This window comes from Globicephala melas, chromosome 16, assembly GCF_963455315.2.
Source record: "Globicephala melas chromosome 16, mGloMel1.2, whole genome shotgun sequence".
In the NCBI taxonomy this organism is placed as follows: Eukaryota; Metazoa; Chordata; class Mammalia; order Artiodactyla; family Delphinidae; genus Globicephala; species Globicephala melas.
Window position 1 is genome coordinate 61,357,491 of NC_083329.1, and position 24,724 is coordinate 61,382,214.

Genomic DNA, 24,724 nt, shown 5'->3' on the forward strand with positions numbered 1-24,724 from the left:
ATGGTGAACCTTACCATGCTCGTGAACATGAGAAGGCTGCATGAAAGTAAGGCAGAACAGTGGTCTGTGCTTGGGTTTACAAAACGGAGCGGCAGTGAGGGAAGGAGGGAGATCCTTTCTAGTTCTAACAATCAAATCAAGGCTATTAACGTCCTACAAGAGTAGGTTCCGGAGAACATATAAACACTTGCTGTGTTTCTTAGGAAAAGGGAGGTTGGGGCTTAGCTAACTTCCTGGAATTTGACTAAAAGTCCTGGGAAAACCCGAAGTCCAGCTGTCCCATTGGCCTTGCAGCCCTTCTCCACCCCTGTGGCAGCAGCTTGTGTGGGTCTGCATGGATGTGCAAGGCTTCCAAAGCAAAATTGGTAAGGAACCATCTGGCTCCAGGGTCCTCATCCCCGGGCTCCCGGGATACCTGGCGGCGTCTTGCCCCAGCACTCAGGACTCAAGTCCGGAGCCACAACATCCAATACTACTTCGGATTTCATGCAGAGCGGGAGTCATATTCCTGGTGGGGCCTGGGCCAGGGGCTAAGGGGTGGGGGGCTGCATCCCTCCCGAAGACAGGCAGGACCCTGACCAGTGCACCCCAGGCAGGTGGGTTTCTGGGCAGCCCTGGAAGCCGGCCGACAGTGGCACGGGAGTGGTGAGCTCCCCAGGCTAGGAGGAGTCTAAGCAGGGAGAAGACACTCCCTACAAGCATGTTCTGGAGGGGTCTGTGCACTGGCGGGCAATACACAGGCCTCCAAGGTCCCTTCCAACTTGAAGGCTGTCATTCTCAACGTGAGCTGAAGACGGAGGGTCTTGCCACTGATACTCTGGAACCAGGGCTACGAAGAGGCGGCCCTGGGCTCAGGAACGGCCATTCTGATCGGCGCCGTCTGATGCCGAGGGCTACGTGGTAGGGGGTAAGCATCAGGCTACGGAAGGACCATGGAGAGGCCGGCAGGGGAAAGTAGACTGAGAGGACCGTTAAAGGCCCTTCCAGCCTGAAGGCATGAATCCAGCCCTTCACTGGGTTCTCTCTGCCGCTGCGAGAGCCATCCCCGGAAATGCTCCAAAACAGACAGGCACTGGCTTGGCCCCAGAATTCAGACCCTCCGCTTGAGTCCTGAGACCTGTGTCCAGGGTAGCCTGTAGGGGGTCAGTAGGAGGATCCCACAGACTCCCATCGGCCTGACTTTCAAATCATTTTCCTTAACTACTGAAACAGTAGCACCATCAGTAAAACCTAAAAACGTGGTATGTAATAGGACAAACTTCTCAGGAGCAGAGCAAGGGGCACCCGCACCTGTACTGGGCCTTCTGCACAGGTAAGGACATGTCCGAAAGGCACCAACCCCGACAGCCAGCACTGCTGCCAGCCGGTGCCTCTGGGCCAAGTAACCCTTGCTCAAGACATTGTCCTTGCATCTGACAGAACACGGTCAGCATAAGCGTACAAATCAAGGATGGCTGTGATGAGGATTGGGGCTCCCCCAACGTGCACAGCGCAAAGGCCTGCACAAAGGCGCGTGGCAAACTTGCCGACTGCAATATCCCTTTTGGTGCCACCGCTGTCCCTCCACCTTCACTGGTGGGCCAGGCCTGGGAAGCCCTGCCTGGGAAGACATGGACCCAGCAGATGCCCAAGGCCACGGGGTGGGCGTGGGGAGCAGGACTCCACTCACCGTCGTCCGGCTCGTAGGGGATCCAGCTGTGCTTGGCATTCTGGTGGACGTAATAGGAGTTGCGCTTGGCGCACTGCTGGGCCCGGAAGTCCTCGTAGGGCCCCGGACACTCCTCGCCGTTGCAGACCTGGTACTGGAACGTGGGCCCCGAGCACAGGCGGCCTCCATAGGCTGGGCTGGGGCGAGCGCAGAGAGACCGTGCTGGCTGGAAAGGCTCGGGGTGGGGGCAGGCTTCCCACATGGTGACCTGGGGTAGCCCAGCCTTTTAGAGTAGCATAAAAAGGGGCTCCACTAACTTACAAACTAGAGAGGAACCCCCACTGTGAGGACTGCTGAGCTCAGAGCCTTGTGGTCCCTTCAGGCATATGCCACCTATTGTGTGTGTGTGTGTGTGTGTGTGTGTGTGTGTGTGTGTGATGGGGGAGAGGAGAGAATGAGCAAAAGAAAGGGGGCAAAGGATGGGGGGAGGGAGAGGGAGGAAGACAGGAGGGAATGACTAACCCCCTCCAGCCGGGCTAGAAGAGAAATCAATCTGATTCATCTTCGTTTATTCTTTCAGCCGTCACACAGCTCCTGACACATGGCAGGCCCTCAATAAATGACTCAGCTGCTCCTACTTGCATCCACTTCCATTTAATATCATAATAAACTGCGGAGTGGTAAAAAGAGACTCGGATGTGCAGTAAGAAGACCTGGCTAAATCTAACCCCGAGTCTTGCTGTCTTAACTTCTGCTTTAAAGGAGGGACCATAACACTTCTTATTTTACCTACCTCCTGGTGTGTCTGTGAAGAATACATTTTAAAAAGGTATTTAAATCTGTACTCTCTTCCCCATGAAATTAAAAGGATCCGGTAAGATTATGGATACAAAGTACCCAAGTGAACAAGGTTACTGGAACTCTGCTCAGAGATGCTGGAAGGATTACATGGGTTTATGCATGGACGTGCTTAGCACCCCGCCTGGCACAGAGAAAGTGCTCCATGCACTGGGGTAATTATAACAGCAGCTGTCCTTTACTAATCTGTGCTGGGCATGGGCATGGTGCTGAGAGTGCATAGATTATACTTCATTTAAGCCTCATAAAATAAAAATAGTTATTATCGTAGACGAGTTCAATAAATGGGGATAACTCTCTCTCGTGACTGGGAGGTGGTCCATCCAGAGTGGGCATCACCGTGCCTTTCTTTAACCTGGCTCTCCTACCCCCAACAGGTCGAAGGCTGTTCATCTCGTCTCATATTTGTAAAGGGTCAGTACACAGGAATAGGCTGCTCCAGGGGGCACAGAGCGTCCCATCCCTGGAGGTACACAGCAGAGTATGAAGGACCACTCCTGAGGATGCTGGAGGGAGGGTGACCACCCCCGAGCCTCTGTGATCCTAGGACCCTGCCATTCTGAGGTCCCCATCGCATCACTCAGCACTGTGAGGGCTGGGACCGGCCCTGCCCCACAGAGGTTCAGAATCACTGAACGTGGAGACAGCTGAGCCACACGGCCGGCCCCAGCCGGCCCCCATCTCTCACGAAGCTGTTCTAAGCAGGCTGCTTCAGCTTGGGAGACGGAGGCCATCAAAAGCTGGTGCTCAGAGGTTCCAAAACCATGGGAGGGGGTCCCCATAGAGGGGATAAATGCGAGAAAGAGATTATTCCCCCAGAATGCTGACATACGGGTAGGGGGTAGTGAGGGGGGGGACTTGATGTTCGAAAGAGATAAGTTAAGAAAAATTGAAGGAAGTTTTGCTTCAGGTAGTAGGAAACAGACTTGGGGAATTTATCCTCCCAAGACATGGCTAGTGAACATTTAGACCAGTGTTTTCTCAACGTTTAGCTGGAGGATGAGGGTCACAGGAGGGCTCGTTAAACTGGCCAAGCCTTGGGCCCACCCAGATTCTTCGCAGACGAGAATCTGAGAATCACTGGTTCGGACCCATTCTCAGATGTCAGTCAGACACAAAGGGAGATGTCAGACCCAGGTGGAAGTGGTTTGGCGCCCCCAACAATTCTGGGCCGTCATCCACTGGAATACGTACACAGCCACCTGCAGGGGACCTTCTTTCTTGTGCCCTGCCCCCCAGCGACTCCCTCTCCAATCCCCTCGGGCCCCTGCCCTGCCCACCTCAGCCCAGTGCACTCACGGGGGATTGTCACAGCTCCGGCTACGGGATCGAACCCCGCCCCCACACGACCGTGAACATGACCCGAACTTAGTCCAGGAGCTCCAGCCTCCATCCTGGCCGTAAGTCTGTTCCGGCGACTTCCAGATGCAGTGACCTTTGAAGCACCACTGGGATGGAGCAGAGGGTGCGAGGTCACCCCAGGGCCACCGCTGCCTAGCCTGCCATAGGAAGTGCCCAGCCGGGCACACGGAACAGCTGGCAGGCACCACAGGTGAGCCCAGAAAAAGGAACGTTAAGAGCCCAAGCCTCAGGGTCACCCAGAATCCCAGCCCTACCATGCGCTGAGGGACCCTCAACAAAGGGCTCCCCTTTCTGACCCTATTCCTCGACTGTACCATGGGGATAACAGCACCTGCCCACAGGGCTGCTGTGAGCATTCAATGAGATAACACCTGGCACACACAGCCCTCCAGAAACGGCAGATGGTATTATTCATGGTGACGACAGCTGTGCAATTATTTGGTTTACCACCCCCAGAGAAACAAAGGGCTGATAAGGGAGAGAAGACACAATCTTCCCACACCATCTAGAGTTGATCTTGGCTCTGTACCTTGAAATCACCATCCAGGGACCCCAGGCAGGTATGTTCATGGGAAGGAAGCCAGCCACCCGGGAGGTCCATCCACGCAGTGGAGGGAGCATAGGCCTCAAGTCCAAGAGGCCTGGGTTTGAATCCCAGCTCGGCCACTACTAGCTATGTGTGGTTTTGGCATAGCTTCACCTTGCTGAGCCTCAGTGTACTTGCCTGTTAAATGGGACTGTTCTACGAACTGAAGGCAGCAACACTCACAAAGCCCTCAGCACAAGGCCAGGCACAAAGGAGGGCTCAACCAAAGTCAACCCCCTTCCCTTTTCCTGTAGGGCCATAGGTAAGAAATACAGCAAAGCTCTCTGGGTCTTTTTCAAGAGATAACTCTGTAGTTCTCAGTTTTGGAGTCAGTTGGGGAACATTTAAGAACTCTGGATGCCTCAGCTTCACCCCAGACTGAGTCAGGCTCTCTAGAGGTAGGGATTTTTAAAAGAAGTGGTAATTTTTAAAAGAAGCACTATACAGTTGACCATTGAACAACTCAGGGGTTAGGGGTGCCTGCCCTCTGCAGTTGAAAATCTACATATAACTTATAGTCGGTCCTCCATATCCATGGTCTGCACCCACAGATTCACCCAACCACCGATTGGTCGTATTGTGGTATTTACTGTTGAAAAGAAACAAATCCGCAGATATAAGCAGATATATAAGCAGACCCGTGCAGTCCTAACCTGTGTTATTCAAGGGTCAACTGAAATTTACAGGCCATAAACTTCACTCATTTCAAGTGTACAATTCAATGACTTTTCATAAACTTACAGCATTTGGCAACCATCACCACAATACAATTTTGGAACATTTCCACCATCGTAAGAGATATCTTGTGCCCGTTTGCAGTCACTCCCTGTTCTGGGGTGTGGGGGATTTTAAAGCTCCCCAGATGGTTCTAATACGCAGACAAAACCGAGAGCCGTTGATTAACTCTTATGTGAAATTGTGATAGGAGAGGGCCTGGAAACTCGAACACACCTGGAGCAGGTAGACCGAGGCTCCAGGATAATAGCCCTCCAGGTTTGGAGCCCACAGGGCCTGTACAAGGCCATGGGAAGCCCCACACATCTGTGAAGGGACAGACCATTTATAGATGAGAATGGGAAGATAAGGGCAGAGGGTGAAGGGCAGAGGACAGGCTGCTGGGGGCAGCACCGCGCTTCTTCCCAGCCCTCTCATTTGCTTTGACACGACTCACAACTTCATAACAACCTGAGGAGCGGGAAGGATGCTTGGTCAGGGCTCAGCAGGGGTCAGAGAATGGACCAAGGTCACCACACAGAAATGGGGTGGGGGGGAACAGGGCCAGCGATAGAGCAGAGGTGGGTTTCAGACCTCAGTTCAGGGCTCTCAGATCCGGGGTCCTCCTGACACTCACACACACAAGAGGGTGCAAACACACCCCAGGAAGTACACGAAAGGGCAGGTTTCGGGGGGAGGGGTAAGAAACAGCATGGTGGGCGGGGGGAGGAGGCAGAACACCTGGAATCTTCCCTTCACCCCTTCTCAGCCAGTCACCCTCTGCCTGACCTCCACAAGTTCCCTAACCTGCCTGGGCTGCATTCTCCTCAGATGGCAGTAAGCATTCCTGCCGATGGGCTGGGAGACAAGGCCAGACTCTGCTGCTGTAGAAGCCAAGGACTGTGGTGCCAGGGAGGAGAGGGCGTGTGTGTGAGTTCCTGCGAGGACTCTCTGCCCATCTGCCCGCACGCGAGGCTGGCTCCTGTCCTCAGCCCTCCCCCAGCCCCCGCCACGCATTCATATCCACACTCAGCAGCAAGGTGGGTCTCCCGTGGGGCCTGCGCCCCAGGAAGGCGCTCCTGCTGCAGCCCCCGGTCCGCAGGTACCTTGCCTGGCGCACACTCCGTCCCGTCCAGCGGGGGCCCCTTCTTGGTCTTGCAGAAGTAAGGGTTGTCAGGATGGCTGCACCACAGCTGCTTGCAGGCCTCGAAGGTCCTGAACTGCACGGCAGGTTCAGGGTCACTGGGCCGGACTAGCTCCCCAGCTCTGACACGTTGTCCGGGGGCAAAGGACAGTGACAGAGCGAGGGGAGGGTGTGGTGGGCATTGGGGCCAGAACACTGCGAGGGGGGCAGGAGGGGCCCGTCTAGCCAGAGCCCCGCGCGCACACAAGCTCGACCCCACCACAAGAGCCACTGGCCTCAGTGACCCCTCCTCTCTCCAACAGGGCACCGAAGAGAAGGCACCAGCCACAGCCCACACGCCTCTGGTCTCCCTCCCCAGGCCTCCCTCCCTGCCTTTGCAGAGGCCACTCTGTGACTGAGCAGGGACCAGGGTTTGAGGTTCTGGGGAGGCTGGGTCCACTGATACCCCCTGAGCTCTGTGCATGTGGAGGGCTTTGAGAGGGCTGCCAGTCTAGCCCAGACCCTGCAGCACCCAGACAAGGTCAGGACTCCCACCTCCCTCTAATCTCACCCAGCCACACCAGAGGTTGGCACCCTTCTGCTTCACACTGTCCAGGAAAGCCCCAATTTCCTTTTCTCTCCTATCATCCCCTGCTGGCCAGACTAGTGTCCTACAAACACAGCATCTGGGCACTGAAATCCCATATCCCAGCTGTTTCTCCACTCCCAAAGCAGAGACCAGCTGTTCCAGTGTGGCCTGGGCAGTGGGCAAGGTGGCCACACACAGGGCCTTCTGGTCCTGCAGAGCTGAGGAGGGGGCTGCATTCCTGGATGGGGGCGGTTTGAGGTACTCGAGGCATCAAGGCCTGACCCCTCAGAGAGCCCCCTGCCCTGGGATGTCCGCGTCTCTGAGGCTCCGCCTGGGCCCTGGTTAGCAGCTGTTCAATTCTCTCCTAGGTGGCTCCAGGCTCTCCCCTGCCCTGTCCTGCAGAGTAGGGACAGGGCTCTGCTCCCTTGTATCTATCTCCTCAAGTAGGGGATGGGGTGGGGGAGGGGTAGGGAAGCATGCAATTGACCCCCTGGAGAGAGGTTATATGGGGCACGCGAGGACTTTACCAGTGTGGGAAGTCTGCCCAAAACATCCTCCAAGCGCCCAAAGAGCAGAGGGTGGCAAGCATTTCTCCACCAGGCCAGAGCCCAGCACCTGATCTGACACATGGGCCACCTGACGGATAAACTCCCCCGGTGACCAGCCCAACCAGGAGCCCAGCGGTGGCCCATCCTCTCTGTTCTACTCTGTTCCCATCTTTCCAGGCATTCTCCAGCCACCACACACGCTGGCCCCCCACCCCTGCGTGGGGCGGGGATATGGCAGAAAGTGGCAGGGCCTGGGCCCTGGTCACCCTGCCTGGGCTGAGGTGCTCCTGCAGCCCAGGAGGACCTGACCTGGCATCCAGCTGGCAGAGGCCGTGGGAACTCACCGCTGAGCAGGTGTGGTACCCAGTGCCGAAGTCAAAGCGGCATTGCTCGTCCATTGAGTAGTCAACGCCGGGCAGCTCCGGGGGCCGGGGCCAGGCAGGTGCAAAGGGATCATCAAGGAGGCAGTCATAGGAGCTGCCGGCAGAGGCAGGGAGGTGAGCAGGGTGGGGACAGGAATTCCCAAGCTCTCCCTCGCAGAGGAGGGGGTGTTAACCAAGCAAGGAAGGCCTGCAGGAATCTGCCCCCGCTGCCCTGTGCCAGGAGCTGTGTTGTCCAGGGAGGACAGGCTGCCCTCCCCTCGCTTCCACCCACGACCATGTCTGGGAGCTCCAGGGCAAGGGGACCCAGGACTGCGGTTAGGCACTCAGCTTGTGGTTTTCTTACAGGGCCTGTTTTGCCCGCATTACAGAGACACATCATGGCCCAGATGAAGGGTTGGCTCGTGGACAATTTGAGGGCTCACTGCACTGAGAGAAGAAGACAAGTCAGCCCGCCGTGCAGGACGTACACTGGGCACTGGCCGGCTGCTGCGTGAGGTTAGAGACAGTATATCTGCCGGCACCCATCCCGCCCAAATCCACTCTGCGCCCATTCTCGGCCTTGAGCTCCTGAGTCCAATGCTTGTCCTGGGCCTCCACGTCCCCGGAGCCCCAGGAGCTGACCAGCAAACCCAGAATTGAGCATGTGTCAGGAGTAGGATGGTGTTAGGAGGGGAGATGACTTGGGGGAGATGGAGTGGCAGGCCGCTTGCTCCCCATCCGGGCCCAGAGGGTGGAGGTGACCTACGGGAGGTAGCGGCTGAGTTCCAGCTTGCTGCAGTGGGACCAGTGGAAGCGGTGGAAGGCAGCCTGCACCAGGGGCGCCATGACGCTGCCCAGGCTGGTCTCATCTGCGCAGCCGTTCCCCTGACCATCGTGCTCCATGCCGAGCCTAGAGGGTGGGGGAGGACAGAGGGGAGCCCTCAGTCATGCCCAGGGAGCCCGCCCCTGGGGAGATGAGCAGGCGGGCCTGAGACCCTGCCCTGACCAGGCTTCAGACTGTGACTTTTGGCCTCAGTTTCCCCACCATGCAGTGGAGAGGGCCACCCCTCTGGATGGAAGCTGAGACCCCACCTGGCCCCCCAATGGGGCTGGACTCATTCTGCCCTCCTGACCCCTCCACAAACCCTACCCACGTCCTCACAGTTTCCGAGGTCAGCTCCAGCTCCACTCTGGCCCCAGGACACCTTTCCTGGCCGCCCTCCCTGTGGGCTGCCCTCCCACAGCAGGGAACGCCTGTACCACCATTAACAACTCACACGCCATGCACTGTCTTCCCTCCAGACCCAAGGTCTCACGTGCAAGGACCAGTTTCATTCTGTTCAGTTCGACCTCCCTTACTGCGCCCTCCCTGGGTGCCAGCCTCCTTAGCTTCTCCTAGACCCCGCGGTACCCAGCACAGAGCTTTGTGTGTGGTACCTACCTGCTGTGATGATAGTTTAAATGTAAAAGTTTGCTCTTTCTAGTTAGTATTTAACACCAAAGCCCAAAGGTTCTAAATTCTTAAACACTCCCAGGAGTCTGCATTTGGCCTTGACCACTAGACAGACACATGGGCCTCTAAGCTTGACCTTGTCTCTCCATAGGGAGGGGCTCTGTGAGTGAAGAGTGGACACACCCTGCCCCCCCACATACAGGAAGACAAACTCCTGGCTCCAGGATATGTGGAAGCATTGGCTGCCAGGGCAGGAAGGGACCTCAGAGGTTCCCCTGGTGTCAGCCTCCGTGTTGCAGATGAGGAAACGGAGGCCCCAGAGAGGAGGTGCTACCCACCCAGTGAGGGGCAGGGCGGGGATGAAATCACAGGGGCAGGCAGATGCAGAGAGGGGCATGGCCAACCACAGATGGCAGGCTCGCCCTCGGGACTGGCCCACTGCTCTCATTCCCAGGTCCTTCCAGCTGCAGAAAACAGCCCTCACTCTGTGTGTGGGCTGGGGGCGGGCAAGCTGGGGGCGGGTCCCGTAGCTCTGCCCTTGTGGACAGACAAGGCTAGGAGACGTGACTGTGACAGGTATATGTCACCACCAGACACTGGATGGTGGATTATTTGTTTTCTCCCAGCACGTAGCTTCTTGCGTGCATTTCTGTCCCGTTCTCCACTGCAGCCCTATTTCTAGAACAGGGCCTGGCACACCTCAGGCGCTCAAGAAATACTGGTTGAATGAATGAATGAACATGCTCTAAACCAAATCCGGGCCCGAGGATCACACAAGCCCGCCACCCGCTTGGCCCGAGGCCTGGGTCTAAGTGCCCCTGTTTATGATGGACTCAGGCCAGGGCTCCATCGCGGAGCACTGGGAGGGCCTTGAGGTGTGGCTGAGATGGAGGGATAGAGGCCACCCAGAGAGCAGAGCACTGCCTATAAGGCGACACTGCTACTGGCCTGCCAGAGGCAGGGCCACATCTGGTCTCCCAAGGCCCTGGATTTGGGGCTGGGCCCAAGGCAGGGCCAGAATTGCTGTCTGGGCCCCAGGGCTCCATCCCCGTCGGGGCAGCTCCTCTGGCATCTCCCTGGACACTAGGAAGGGAGTCCCAACTGGGGCGAAGCCTCCCACACCCGCAGACCTCCGCAGAGCTCAAGGCACCGCTCGCCCCTCAGTGCCACTTACACGTGGCCGGTCTCGTGGGCCACCACGAAGGCCGAGGAGAAGCCGTCTTCGTGGTTAAGGGCACAGCTTCTCAGGGGGTGGCACATGCCAGTAACAGGTGCGTACCCTGCCAGGGAGAGGGAGAGAGGGCAGAGAGAGAGGTCACGTGCAGGTGAGGTAGGACTCGACGAGGTCTGTGCCGAGCCAGCCACCGCAGGGGCGTCCAGACCTGGTCACCACCGGAGGGTCCCTGGAGGAAGAAGGATCCTTCCAACGCGCCCCCCGTGTGTACGCACCCGCAGTACAGCTCCTGGGCCAAGCTGCCCCCACGTCCTAAGGCTTGCCGCCCTCCCTCCTGGCCTGCAGCTCTCTGTGCCTGTCGGCCCCAAGCCTGCATACAGCCGACTTCCGAGCTGCATCCCTCCAGACAGTCAGGCCGCTGGTGAGTCAACAAACAAGCTCCAAATGTGTCTACGCGGGGTAGCAGGTGGCACCGTGTTAGAGACTACGGGGAACACAGGCACGAGCCCGCATCCCCCCAGCACACCCACACACCGGAGGGGCAGACGGCTTAGCAGGGAGACTAGGGGTCACGAGGTCAGCCTAGGTGTGGGCCTGTAGGGCCGGAGTTCAAGGAGCACAGAGGGGTGTGTGGGGTGGCTAGGGGGAAGGTCTCTGACCGAAGGGGTTGAGCGGGACCAGGGAATGACTTACGGGGGCCTAGAGCTGGGCCTGGAGGACAGGCGAGAGACTCTGGCGAGGTGGGGGGCGGGCAGGGGGAGGGGAGGACACGGGCAAGGGGCAGACACAGCTGCGCAGGCCTCAGGAGCCGCGGGCAGTGCAGGGGGCCGGCACGTGGCACTGAGTAAGCAGCTTTGTGTGCGAGGCCCGTGATCTACGGGGGCTGCTTCCCCGCCTCCCCAGGGCCCGTAATCAGCTGGGAGGGCAGCCTGGGCTGAGGAAGACATCTGAGGAGGGGGAGATGGTAGAGAGCGCTCCCTGCCTCGGGCCTTCAGCCAACCATGACCAGATAGCTATTCCCTGTCTTCGGAATTGCTGAAATCCTCTCTTATTTGAGATGGTTTTGGGGGTGTAACAAGAAGCTGTGGTGAGAAGGCTTCTTGGGTCCCGATTGTCCTGGAGGTCTGGATGTACTCTACAGGGCATGCAAGTACACACGTGTATGTGTGTCTCTTTGCACATGTGTCTGTGTGTCTGTACATGTGTGTCTGTGCATGAGTGTGCATGTGTCTGTACACGCAAGTGTCTGCGTGTAGGTGTGTAAATCTGTTTGTGTGCGTACAAGCCTGCCTTTGGGGCTTCAGGGATTCAGACAAGCAGCCCTTTTGGTAGAGGCTGCCTCTCTTCTAGCATCAAACCAGAAAACACTACAAAGCCCTCAACCTGGAGCCTGGAGATACAGTCTGAGTCTCAGCTTTGTCTCCTCTCTGCTGTGAGGCCTAGGCAAGCCTCGTTGCCACTCTGTGCCTTGGTTTCCCCATACAGAAACCTGGGGGTGATCAAAGCTTCCTATGTCTGCAGAGCGCTTTCAGCCATCCTCTGTCACAGACATGGGATGCATCCCTCAGCCCTTTTAGCAGCCCGGGAATGGAGGAAGGCAAATACTACTATTTCTCCCATTCCACAGTTGGGAGAATCTCAGGAGATGAATGAGTTTGGATCACTAGGCTGGAGAGGCATGGATCTGCGGGTAGAGCAGGGCCATCCTTTCTGAAGTCCACACCAGCCCCGCCCTAGGTGCCCCACGGCCTGCAGTGAGGACAGAAGGATACAATGTGGGCAGAAGCATCTTGAAGATCACTGAGGTCTTCGAGCAGCCAGGCTCCAGGATGGTGATCACAGGGCCTAGGGCCTGACTCACAGCGACCTGCAGGCTCAACCAAGGCAGCAGGGACCAGGGCGGGGCCCCTTCACTTCCCCTGGCCCCCGAGAAACCATTCCAAAGCTCGCCTACCTGTCCGGCCAGGTCCTGTCTCCAAAGTCCCAAGGATCTTTTTGTTGCCAGAAGACCTGGCCCCAGAGACAGCCTTGGCCTCTGCCCTGCAGCTGCACATACTTGGCCACGGCAAATACAGTACCTTGCGTACCTGAGGGCCCAAAGTCCTGCCGGGTGAGGAAGACGACGTGGTCGTGGTGCTCTGCGTGGCCGGGGTCCTGGCGCTGCTGAGACTGTGCCCAGCGACACACCTGCTCCAGGCTGCGAGAAGGGTTCCCACGCTCGATCAGGCTCAGGGACTGGGGGGCCAGAGAGCAGAGTGCCGGTCAGAGCCCACGGACTGCAGCAGGCACCCTGCCCTGTGCTCCCAGCAGCAGGGGACACGGAGGCCCGCAAAACGGCAGGGCCTGCCCCAAGGTCACTGCTGTCCCGGCTCCGGCTGCCACTGGCACACAGCCCCGTTCCGTTTTAGGGAACGTTCCTGTGCCAAGCCCTGTGCTGGGGCACCTGTCTGCTGAGAACTCACATTATTGCTAATTCCTCAAGTAACCCACAGGCAGATGCTGTACTGAGCATCTCCTCTATGCAGTCACTGTCATTATCTCCACAACAGCCCCTAGAGGAGAGTTCTGTTTTTACTCCCGTATGGGGGAAAACAAGCAACAGAGCCCAGAACCCCCGGCCACAACCCTAGCAGGACTTGTCTCGGTCACTGGCCCCCCCTCTAAGCCCCACTTTCCCCACCGATTCATGGAGCAGGACCTCCAGCTGTAGGGGTTGAGGACTGTCCATTTACCCGACTGGAGGGAATTCATAAGTCCCCGCTTACCAACCCCAGATGCCTCCGCTAATGGTTTGGGGGTTCTAATTTTGGAAACAAAACGTTTCCTAGATGCTGTTATCCCTCCCCGATACCTTAGCTGGTCTGATGCTCTGGCCCCCCACCCCTTCTCCCTCAAACACTGCCTGTTGACACAGGGGTTTACCTGTCGGTAGCCAACCATGATCAAGCGGACAAGGGCGATGTTTATGTGGACCCCCAGGGACTCATCGTGGTAAATCTCATCCACCTTCAAGAAGAGATGAGCGTGTGGTGTTAGGGGAAGCAAGAGGTCATTGAAGGCCCACCGCATGCCAGGCATCTGACACGCTACCCTACTTCACCCTTACCATGGCTTTATCTGCAGGCTTTCCTATCCTCAGACGAAGAAACTGAGGCAGAGGGAGGCAAGATGACCTGCCCAAGGACACACAGCTAACAAGATGCACAACTGGGTTTCAAATCCTGGCCCACCAAATTCCAACACTGAGCTCTTTCCACGAAGCCAAAGCATGAGGGGACCTGGTCTCAAACCCAACAACTCAGATGGAATCTTGTCTTTTTATATCTCTGAAGAGTCCTTCCAGAAATGTCACCCAGCTCAGGTCACTCATCCTCACAGCCCTGTGTACCTTTCCAAGCGCCTCTGGAATCATCCGTGGGCTCTGCAGTGCCTGGGCCCCCCTCCAGGGCAAACCCAGGAGGAAAGGGCTCTAGGGCCTTGGACCAGCAGCATCCCCTGGGGCTCGTTAAAAATGCAGAGTCTTGGGCCCACCTCCTGAGTCAGAGTCTGAGTTAGAACAAGATCCCCAGTGATACTCAGGCACGGTCAAGTTTGAGGACAGGAGCAGTGCATTGGATTATTCCCTTCTCCCACAGGCTCAGGGACCTTTGGGGCGGACATGGCACAGTTCATCGATGAATGCAGCCCCCAGCCACTCCCCTGTTCAGGAAGTCCCAGAACTGTGTCCATAACAGATGGACACCACCCCCAAGGACAGGCAGTTCACCCACTCCTGAAGATGCCTATCTCCTGAGTGGTCCCACTGGACAAGTCCATCTTTTTTGTTTTAAATAACTTTTATTCCTGGATATAAGATATTTCACTCTAAAAACTCTGAAAAATACCCCAAAAAAGTAAAAGAAAAAAGTCAGAGGCGATCAAGATGGCAGAATAGTAAGACGTGAAGCTCACCTCCTCCCACAAATACATCAAAAATACATCTACATGTGGAATGATTCTCATAGAATATCTACTGAACGCGGCAGAAGAGCTCAGAGTTCTGAAAGGGCCAGAAAATCTCCATGCAACTGGGTAGGACAAAAGAAAAAAGGAAAAAAAAAAAAATGGAATCAGAACAGGACCTGTGCCCCTGGGAGGGAGCTGTCAAAGAGGAAATGTTCCTGCACCTGGGGAGTCCCCTCACTGGTGGGGAGATCAGCAGGGACAGAGGGGGGCTTCGGAGCCTCGGAGGAGAACTCAGCGACAGGTCTGCAGCAGCTAGAATGGAAAGAAACCTGCACAGATGGTCAGGGCCATCGCTCTGCATTCCCCAGCCTGAGACACGTGGCCACCAGTGTGGACGGGGGCTGGGTGTGGAAGCTTGGGCTTCAGAGATCAGACCGGGGAGAGGACTGGGGTGGGCTGCGTGGGAACACCCTGAGGGGCTGGAGTCTGGTGCGACCACAACTGTGGGTGTACACAGAGGAAGCCTGGGCCGCCTTAGAGGCCAAGCGCCACTGTGTGGGCGGTGTGTGCGGGCAAGGGGAGGACCTGCTATTCCAGCGTTTTTCCCTGTGTGACCTCTCAGGCAGCAGGACACTGCCCACACGGGCTCCAGGAGCGGTGGCGAGCTGCCTCTGCTCCCATGGCATGCTCCAAGTGTGCGCATGAGCTGCCACCACTGCCAATAACCCCACGACCAGGCACCAGCCGCTGCATCGGCACACCCGTATCAAGGGGATAACAGCCAGCACACGCTGAGGAAAGACGCAACATGCATCCACACGAAAAACAGCCCTCGCACCAAAAATATTAAACCCACACAAGCTACACAGGGACACTCCCACATATAAATAGCCCTCCGAGACCACAGTAGATAATTGTTTCTCCTAAACTCACAGAATTAAGAGAAATATAAGTAAAATGAAGAAGCAGAGGAACCACTCCCAGTTGAAAGACCAAGGGAATTCCCCTGAAAGAACAAACAATGAAACAGACCTCTTCACTGTAATAGACACCGATTTCAAAAAGGAGATAATGGAAATACTGAAGGAATTAAGAAAGGCTATCGACAGAAATGCAGAGTACTGTAAAAAGGAACTAGAAACTATAAAGGGGAACCAGGAAAAATTAGAAAACTCATTTGCCGAGACAAAAAGGCAACTAAAGGCAATGAATAGCAGAATAAATTATGCAGAAGAATGAATAAGTGCCGTGGAAGATAGAACAATGGAAATCACCCAATCAGGAGAGCAGACAGAAAGTCAAATGAAAAACAAATGAAAGCAATATAAGATATTATATGGGATAATATATTATAGGATAATATAAAGTGTGCTAATGGGATGATATAAAGTGTGCCTATGGGATAACATAAGGGAATAATATAAAGTGTGCCAATCTATGCATATGGGATATGCAATAATATCCTATGGGATAATATAATATCCTATGGGATATTATAAAGTGTGCCAATCTATGCATAATAGGGATTCCAGAAGGGAAAGAAAGACAAAAGGGGATCGAAAATGTATTTGAAGAAATTATGGCTGCAAACTTCCCAAACGTAAAGAAGTAAACAGATATCCAGGTACAGGAAGCACAGAGGGTCCCAAACAAGATAAAGCCAAACACACGTACACCAAGATGTATTATAATAAAAATGACAAAAGTTAAAGAGAGGGTTCTAAAGGCAGCAAGAGAAAAACAGAGTTAATTACAAGGGAACCCCCATAAGGGTATCAGCTGATTTCTCTACAGAAACATTGCAGGTCAGAAAAGAGTGGCATGATATTTTCAAAGTCCTGAAAGGGAAAAATCTGCAACCTAGGATACTCTACCCAGCAAGATTATCACTTAGAATAGAAGGAGAGTTAAAGTATTTCTCAGACAAGCAAAAACTAAAAGAATACAGAAATACAAAACCTACTCTGAAGGAAATGCTGAAAGGTCATCTCTAAATAGAAAAGAAGTAAGAATATATAGGAAAGAGAAAATCACAATTGGAAAGCAAATCACTTAAATAAGCCAGTCCACAGATTAAAAAAAGATCAAAGAATTTCTGTGAAAGTGATGATAACCACAGTGAACAGCAAAAGGATGAACGCAAAGATGTAAAAGGGCATCAAAATCATAAAAAGTAGGGGAGGAGAGTAAGCAAATGTAGATTTTTTTTCATTTCCTAGAATGTGTTTGAGTCTATATGATTACCAGTCTAAGGCAAGTAGAAACAGGATGGGGTTAACATACTTGAAAAGCAGGGTAACCACAAATCAAAAATATACAAGAGATTCACAAAAACCAAAAAGAAGAGAACATAAGCATAACACAAAAGAAAATCATCAAACAACAAAAGGAAATAGAAAAAGAAAGGGACAGAGAAGAAATATAAAATCAACAGGAAAACAAGGCTAAAATGGCAATAAATACATATCTATTAATAAGTACCTTAAATGTCAATGGACTAAATGCTCCAATCGAAAGACACAGAGTGGCAGATTGGATAAAATAAATAAATAAATAAACAACAGCCTACAATATGTTACCTACAAAAGACCCACTTTAGGGCAAAGGACACACACAGATTGAAAGTGAGGGGATGGAAAAGGTTATTTCATGCAAACAGAAATGAAAAGAAAGTGGGGGGGTCACAGTACTCATATCAGACAAAATAGACTTTAAAACACAGGCCATAAAGAAAGGTAAAGAAGGACACTATATAATGATAAAAGGATCAATACAAGAAGAGGATTTTACACTTGTCAACATTAATGCACCTAATGTAGGAGCACCCAAATAAATAAAACAAATACTTATAGACATAAAGGGGGAAACTGACAAGAATACAATAATAGTAGGAGACTTTAACACCACACTCACATCAATGGACAGATCTTCTAGACAATCAATAATGCAACAGAGATCCTAAATGATACAACAGAACAGTTAAGACTTAACTGATATTTTCAGGACATTACATCCAAAATAACCAGAATACACATTCTTTTCAAGTGCACATGGAACATTCTCTAGGATTGACCATATACTAGGTCATAAAACAAGCCTCAACAAATTTAAGAATATAGAAATTATCTCAAGCATCTTTTCTGACCACAACAGCATGAAACTAGAAATCAACCACAAAAAAAGAAATGAGAAAAAAAAATTACATGGAAACTAAACAACATGCTACTAAAAAACCAATGGGCCAATGATGAAATCAAAGAGGAAATTAAAAAACACCTTGAGACAAATGACAATGAAAACACAACCATACAAAATCTATGGGATGCTGCAAAAGCAGTTCTTAGAGGGAAGTTCATAGCAACACAGGCCTTCCTCAAAAAACAAGAAAAATCTCAAACAACCTAACCTACCACTTAAAAGAATTAGAATGAGGGCTTCCCTGGTGGCGCAGTAGTTAAGAATCCACCTGCCAATGCAGGGGACACGGGTTCGAGTCCTGGTCTGGGAAGATCCCACATGCCACGGAGCAAATAAGCCCGGACACCACAACTACTAAGCCTGCACTCTAGAGCCCATAAGCCACAACTACTGAAGCCTGCACACCTAGAGTCCATGCTCCACAGCAAGAGAAGTCACCGTAATGAGAAAACTGCGCACCGCAACAAAGAGTTTTCCCCCCCGCTCGCTGCAACTAGAGAAAGCCCATGCACAGCAACAAAGACCCAACTCAGCCAAAAATAAATAAATTTATTTAAAAAAAAAAAAAGAAATAGAAAGAGAAGAACAAACAAAACCTAAAGTCAGCAGAAGGAAGGAAATAATAAAGATCAGAGGGGAAATAAATAAAATAGATTTAAAAACCAATAGAGGGACTTCCCTGGTGGCACAGTGGTTAAGACTCCACGCTCCCAATGCAGGGGGCCCAGGTTTGATCCCTGGTCAGGAAACTAGATCCCACGTGCATGCCGCAACTAAGGAGCCCACGAGCCGCAACTAAGGAGCCTGAAAGCCACAACTAAGGAACCCACCTGCTGCAACTAAGACCCAGCACAACCAAATAAATAAATTAATTAAATTTTTTTAAAAAAATAGAAAAAAATCAATAAAGCCAAGAGCTGGTTCTTTGAAAGGGTAAAGAAGACTGGCAAACCTCTGGTCAGGTTCACCAAGAAGAAAAGAGAGAGAACCCAAATAAATAAAATAAGAAATGAAAAAGGAGACATAACAATGAATACCACAGAAATACAAAAAACCCTAAGGGAATACTACAAAAATTTATATGCCAACAAATTTGACAACCTAGAAGAAATGGACAAGGATCTAGAAACATACAGCTCACCAAAACTGAATCAAGAAGAAACAGATAATTTGAACAGACCAATCACTAGAGCTGAAATAGAATCTGTAATTAAAAAATTCCCTACAGGGCTTCCCTGGTGGCGCAGTGGTTGAGAGTCTGCCTGCCGATGCAGGGGACACGGGTTTGTGCCCCAGTCCGGGAAGATCCCACATGCCGCGGAGCGGCTGGGCCCATGAGCCATAGCCGCTGAGCCTGCACGTCCAGAGCCTGTGCTCTGCAATGGGAGAGGCCACAACAGTGAGAGGCCCGCGTACCACAAAAAAAAAAAATTCCCTACAAATAGAAGTCCAGGACTAGATGGCTTCATAGGCGAATTCTACCAAACATACAAAAAAGAATTTATACTGATCCTTCTCAAACTCTTCCAAAAAATTGAAGAGGAGGGAACACACCCAAAGACATTCTATGAAGCCACCATCACCCTGATACCAAAACCACACAAAGACACCACCAAAAAAGAAAATCACAGGCCAATATCGTTGGTGAATACAGATGCAAAAAGTCTCAACAAAATATCAGCAAACCGAATCCAACAACACATAAAAATAATCACACACCACGACCAAGTGTGATTCATCCCAAGTTCACAAGGATGTTTCAACATATGTAAATCAGTCAATGTGATACGTCACATAAACAAAAGAAAAGATAAAAACCACATGATCATCTCAATAGATGCAGAAAAAGCATTTGACAAAATTCAACATCCATTTATGATAAAAATTCTTACCAAAGTGGCTACAGAGGGAACATATCTCAACATAATAAAAGCTATTTACGACAAACCCACAGCCAATATAATACTCAATGGTGACAAGACGATAGCCTTCCCACTAAAATCTGGAACAAGACAAGGATGCCCACTCTCACCTCTTCTGTTCAACATAGTATTGGAAATCCTAGCCACAGCAATCAGACAAGAAAAAGAAATAAAAGGTATCCAAATTGGAAGGGAAGAGGTAAAATTGTCATTATAGACAGATGATGTAATTCTATATTGAGACAACCCTAAAGACTCCACACAAAAACTACTAGAACTGATAAATGAATTCAGCAAGGTAGCAGGATACAAGATTAACATACAGAAATTGGTTCCATTTCTTTACACTAACAATGAAATATCAGAAAAGGAATGTAAAAAAACAATACCTTTCAAAATCACAACTCCCAAAATAAAATACTTAGGAATAAACCTGACCAAGGAGGTGAAAGACTTATATGCTGACAACTATAAATCATTAATAAAGGAAACTGAAGATGATTCAAAGAAATGGAAAGACATCCATGCTCTTGTATAGGAAGAATTAATATTGTTAAAATGGCCATACTAGCCAAAGCAATCTACAGATTTTTAATGCAATTCCTATCAAATTACACATGACATTTTTCACAGAACTAGAACAAATAATCTTAAAACTTATATGGAGCCATAAAAGACTCAAAATTGCCAAAGCAATCCTGAAGAAAGAGAACAAAGCAGAAGGCATAACCCTCCCAGACTCCAGACAATACTGCAAAGCTACAGTAATCAAAACAGCATGGTATTGGCACAAAAACAGACATATGGATCAGTGGAACAGAACAGAGAACCCAGAAATAAACCCACACACCTATGGTCAATTAATCTTCAACAAAGGAGGCAAGAATATATACAATGGGAAAAAGAGTCTCTTCAGCAAATGGAGTTGGGAAAGCTGGACAGCTGCATGTAAATCAATGAAGTTAGAACACACCCCCACACCATACACAAAAATAAACTCAAAATGGCTTAAAGATTTAAACATAAGACATGATGCCATAAAACTCCTAGAAGAGATCCTAGGCAAAACATTCTCTAACATAAATCATAGCAATGTTTTTCTTAGGTCAGTCTCCCCAGGCAATACAAATAAAAACAAAAATAAACAAATGGGACCTAGTCAAACTTACAAGCTTTTGCACAGCAAAGGAAACCATAAAAAAAACGAAAAGACAACCTACAGAATGGGAGAAAATATTTGCAAACAATATGACCGACAGGGCTTAATTTCCAAAATATACAAACAGTTCATATAACTCAACAACAACAAAACAAACAACGCAATAGAAATATGGGCAGAAGACCTAAATAGACATTTCTCCAAAGTAGAAATACAAATAGCCAATAGGCACATGAAAACATGCTCAACATAGCTAATTATTAGAGAAATGCAATTCAAAACTACAATGAGGTACCACTTCACACCAGTCAGAATGGCCATCATTAAAAAGTCTAGAAACAATAAATGTTGGAGGTGTGGAGAAAAGGGAACCCTCCTACACTGTTGGTGGGAATGTAAGTTGGTGCAGCCACTGTGGAAAACAGTATGGAGGTTCCTCAGAAAACTAAAAATAGAATTACATATGATCCAGCAATCTCACTCCTTGGCATATTTCCAGACAAAACTCTAATCCAAAAAGATACATGCACCCCATGTTCACAGAGGCACTATTCACAATAGCCAAGATGTGGAAACAACTAAGTGTCCATTGACACGTGAATGGATAAAGAAGATGTGGTACGTATATACAAGGGAATACTACTCAGCTATAAAAAAGAACAAAATAACGCCATTTGCAGCAACATGAATGCAACTAGAGATTACCATACTAAGTGAGGTATGTCAGAAAGAGAAAGACAAATACCATATGATATCACTTACATATGGAATCTAAAATACGACACAAATGAACCTATCTACAAAACAGAAACAGACTCACAGATACAGAGAACAGACTTGTAGTTGCCAAGGGGGAGGGGGTTGGGGGAGGGATGAACTGGGAGGTTGGTGTTAGCAGATGTAAGCTATTATATATGGAATGGATAAACAACAAGGTCCTACTGTATAGCACAGAGAACTATACTGAGTATCCTATGATAAACCATAATGGGAAAGAATATTAAAAATGAATGTGTATATGTATAACTAAATCACTTTGCTGAGCAGCAGAAATTGACACAACATTGTAAATCAACTATACTTCAATGAAAAAAAAAAGCTCCCAAGTTATGAAAAGAAAAAAAAGTTGTCTCCTATTATATATTAGCCAGATATATGATAACTATGGTTAACACAGCTTCCTGCCGTGTGCGTGTGTGTGTGTGATCTTACAAAATTGGAATCATGCTGAATATACTGTTTGTGTTTTTCTTATTTCCTGAAACATCATTCTGTGAATTTAAAAGCATTACCTCTAATGTCTACAGGTGATGGGCCATCACTTACGTAACTACTCCCCTAGGAGAAGTGACTTGTCCAGGAGGAGAAATGACGTGGTCAGCAAGTCAGTGTCAGCACACAGCAGTGTAGCTGCCAGGAGCCAGAGTCCTGGGTTCAAACCCCAGCACTGCCTCTTAGGAGCTGGGTGGCTTGGGGCACATCAGGTAACTCCTCAGAACTCTGTTTCTGTAGACTGGGGATCATAATGGCTGTCGTGGGGCTGGCACGTGGAAGCTCATGCCAACTCAACATCTGGGGATTATGAGTGAGCCCCACAGGCAGAGAGGCCCACGGGCACGGTCAGTGATGGAGGCAGAAGTGGAACCAGCCTCTGACTCCTGCCCACATGGCTTCCCGGGAGCGGGGTTGGAGATTCATGCATGACCCTGTTCTCACCATTTCACCTCTCCACGCCCTTCAGCTCATAAGCAAAGGAACCAGCCTACAACCCACAAAGGGACTGCTGTCTACGCGATGGAGAGGGACAGTGTGGCCAACCCTACCTATGAGAGTCCCATGGGGAGGGGAAGGCCAGCTGGGGGACCAGAGGTCTGCTCCTGTGCTGACGCACCCCTCCTGGGACACAAGAACAGAGCCCCAGCCTACTCTCCCACACCTGGCAGCTGCCCCAACCCGTGAGCGTGCAGACTCCAGAGCAGCCAGCACCAGACTTCCCCCAAGGGCCTGCCTGGCACCCATGTCTGACCCCAACTGAGACCAGAGACCAGTGCCTGCTGGGGGACAGCAGGCCCCACGAACCCCATCACACATAACAGTGGAAAGTCCGATGGGTGGGAGCACCTCCCTCCACCCTCCTCCCCTCTCCTGCAGGAGCAAAGACATCATGGGAGCAAAGTGGCCAAATGCATAAATAGATGATGTCCTTCTCCACCCGCCTGCCCCGACTCATCCTAGGAGAACACGCACACGTTTTCTCCCTCACAGAATTCCAACCTGAGTACTCTTTGCTGACCCACTGAAACCACACTCGATCTGCTGTAGGATGACTCAAATAAGCCCAACATCTCAGCCCCTCCGACACCAGTACATGGCCTTCCTTCTACACAAGGGTGTGGCCAGTGTCTCAGACCTCCCTGATGGTGCCCCGTAAGAGTGCAGACCAAGGACGGGGTCACAAGCAATGCATGCTCCACACAGCCACATCTGTACACCTCGTATACGTGTGTAAACCCACCAGTGACCCCAGGGCAGGCGAAGGAAGCGGTCACTGGGTACATGGGCGGGGCATCTGTGGGGCCTCTGGCCATCTAGAGTACCCAGGCCATTGCCTTCCTGCCCTCTTCTGTCTCCAAAGTGGACCAGGCAGATTGCTGCCAGAATCCTGCCACATTACTCATTTCTGTCCCACACTCCGCCAGCCAAACCCACTCTTCAAGGGCTGCAGTGACCCCTACCCTACACTGCATCTCCAGGCCAGGATGTTAGGAGGTCCTCACAGAACTGGAAAGGGGGCTGCTGCTCTCTGAGCAGGAGGAAGAATCAGAGCCTGAGTGTCCAGTACAGTAGGGGGTTGAGTGGGGCCTCCTGACACCAACTCCCACTCCCAGGTAACTGGCCCAGATGCAAATACTGAGCAATTAATACTAAAAATTAATTTTGCCTCTTCTACAGAAATAAAAAAGAAGTCAAATACACACTTCTTGCACAGTAATTTACCTTGAAATCAACCTTCATGGTTAGGGAAAAAAAGCACAAAACTCTTTTGATAATCAATGCTACACAATTATTCACTTTCACCATTAAATAACACATTTAATCAGCTAAATAGATAGATCCCTACAAAGACAGAAAGACAACCTTTTTATCTCCCACATGAGACACCACAGGCTTCTGAAATAATCTGGACACCACAGGCTTCCGGTCACTGGTGTATCAATCTCTGTGGCGCAGACCCCCCGTGCCCCACCCCAGGGGTCAGGGGAGAGGAAGAGGGTGCTTGTGGGAAAGAGGGTCAGGCAGGTCTTACTGGAGGAGCCAGAACGATCCTGGACTGAGAAGGTCATTGACCCTTTGGAGTTGGGGAGAGGCTCGATGCAGGAGAGAAGAACGCGGGAACCATGTGGAGCCACCAAGACAGCCCCAAGGTCACTGGCAATCAGGGTAACTGAGGCCAATCCCCACGTGACGGGGAGTTTCTTCCCAGCCCGTGCCCGCACACCTCCAGCAACAGGGCACTCTCGGCCATTAGAAAGCTCTCTGTGCCATGAGCCCCATTCGGCCTTCCTGTCCACCTCCCCCACTGGCCTCAAGTCTCCCTCTTGAAGTTTCACTGAGCGCATCGGCTCCATTCCTGGAGACAGATAGTCACCACTGACTCCCAGGGACTCCTCTCTAAGCTCACATCAGTCAAAGAGAACGTCTTACAGGCAGCAAGACAGAAGACAGATCACTCACCAAGGAAGGACCATTGCGTTAGGAGTAGGTTTTCAACAGCAACAAGGGAGACCCTGAAGTAACACCATCAAAGCACCATGACAAAGAAACCATCAACCTAGAATCCTGGACCCAGCAAACCATCTTTTAAGAACCATAATGAAATAAAGACATTATCGAGTGAAAGAAACCTGCGACTGGCACACGGACCCACTAAAGGATCTGCAGGTAAGGACGATGGAAGGCAGCCTAAATACGAGAATGCATGAATAGTTTTGAGCCTGTGATAGGAGCACAGGATAGGTTCCGCAATGAGATAGTCTGGTCTCTTCTTATATTAAATAAGGATAATGAAAATGAAGCAGTTAA

At 51.1% G+C, this 24,724-nt stretch overlaps 1 protein-coding gene across 2 annotated transcripts in view; it reads right to left on the reverse strand.

Annotated features, from left to right (window-relative positions):
- The window catches only part of ADAMTS14 (ADAM metallopeptidase with thrombospondin type 1 motif 14), a 147,330-nt gene that overhangs the window by 17,078 nt on the left and 105,528 nt on the right, over nt 1–24,724 (reverse strand). For both annotated transcript variants that reach the window (XM_060286031.1, XM_030862506.2), the window contains 8 exons: nt 13,340–13,423; nt 12,505–12,652; nt 10,418–10,523; nt 8,557–8,700; nt 7,773–7,905; nt 6,275–6,388; nt 3,806–3,954; nt 1,670–1,845 (listed from right to left, as the gene is read on the reverse strand). In XM_060286031.1, the coding sequence (XP_060142014.1) occupies nt 1,670–1,845; nt 3,806–3,954; nt 6,275–6,388; nt 7,773–7,905; nt 8,557–8,700; nt 10,418–10,523; nt 12,505–12,652; nt 13,340–13,423 (1,054 nt within the window). The remainder of the gene's footprint in view (nt 1–1,669; nt 1,846–3,805; nt 3,955–6,274; nt 6,389–7,772; nt 7,906–8,556; nt 8,701–10,417; nt 10,524–12,504; nt 12,653–13,339; nt 13,424–24,724) is intronic.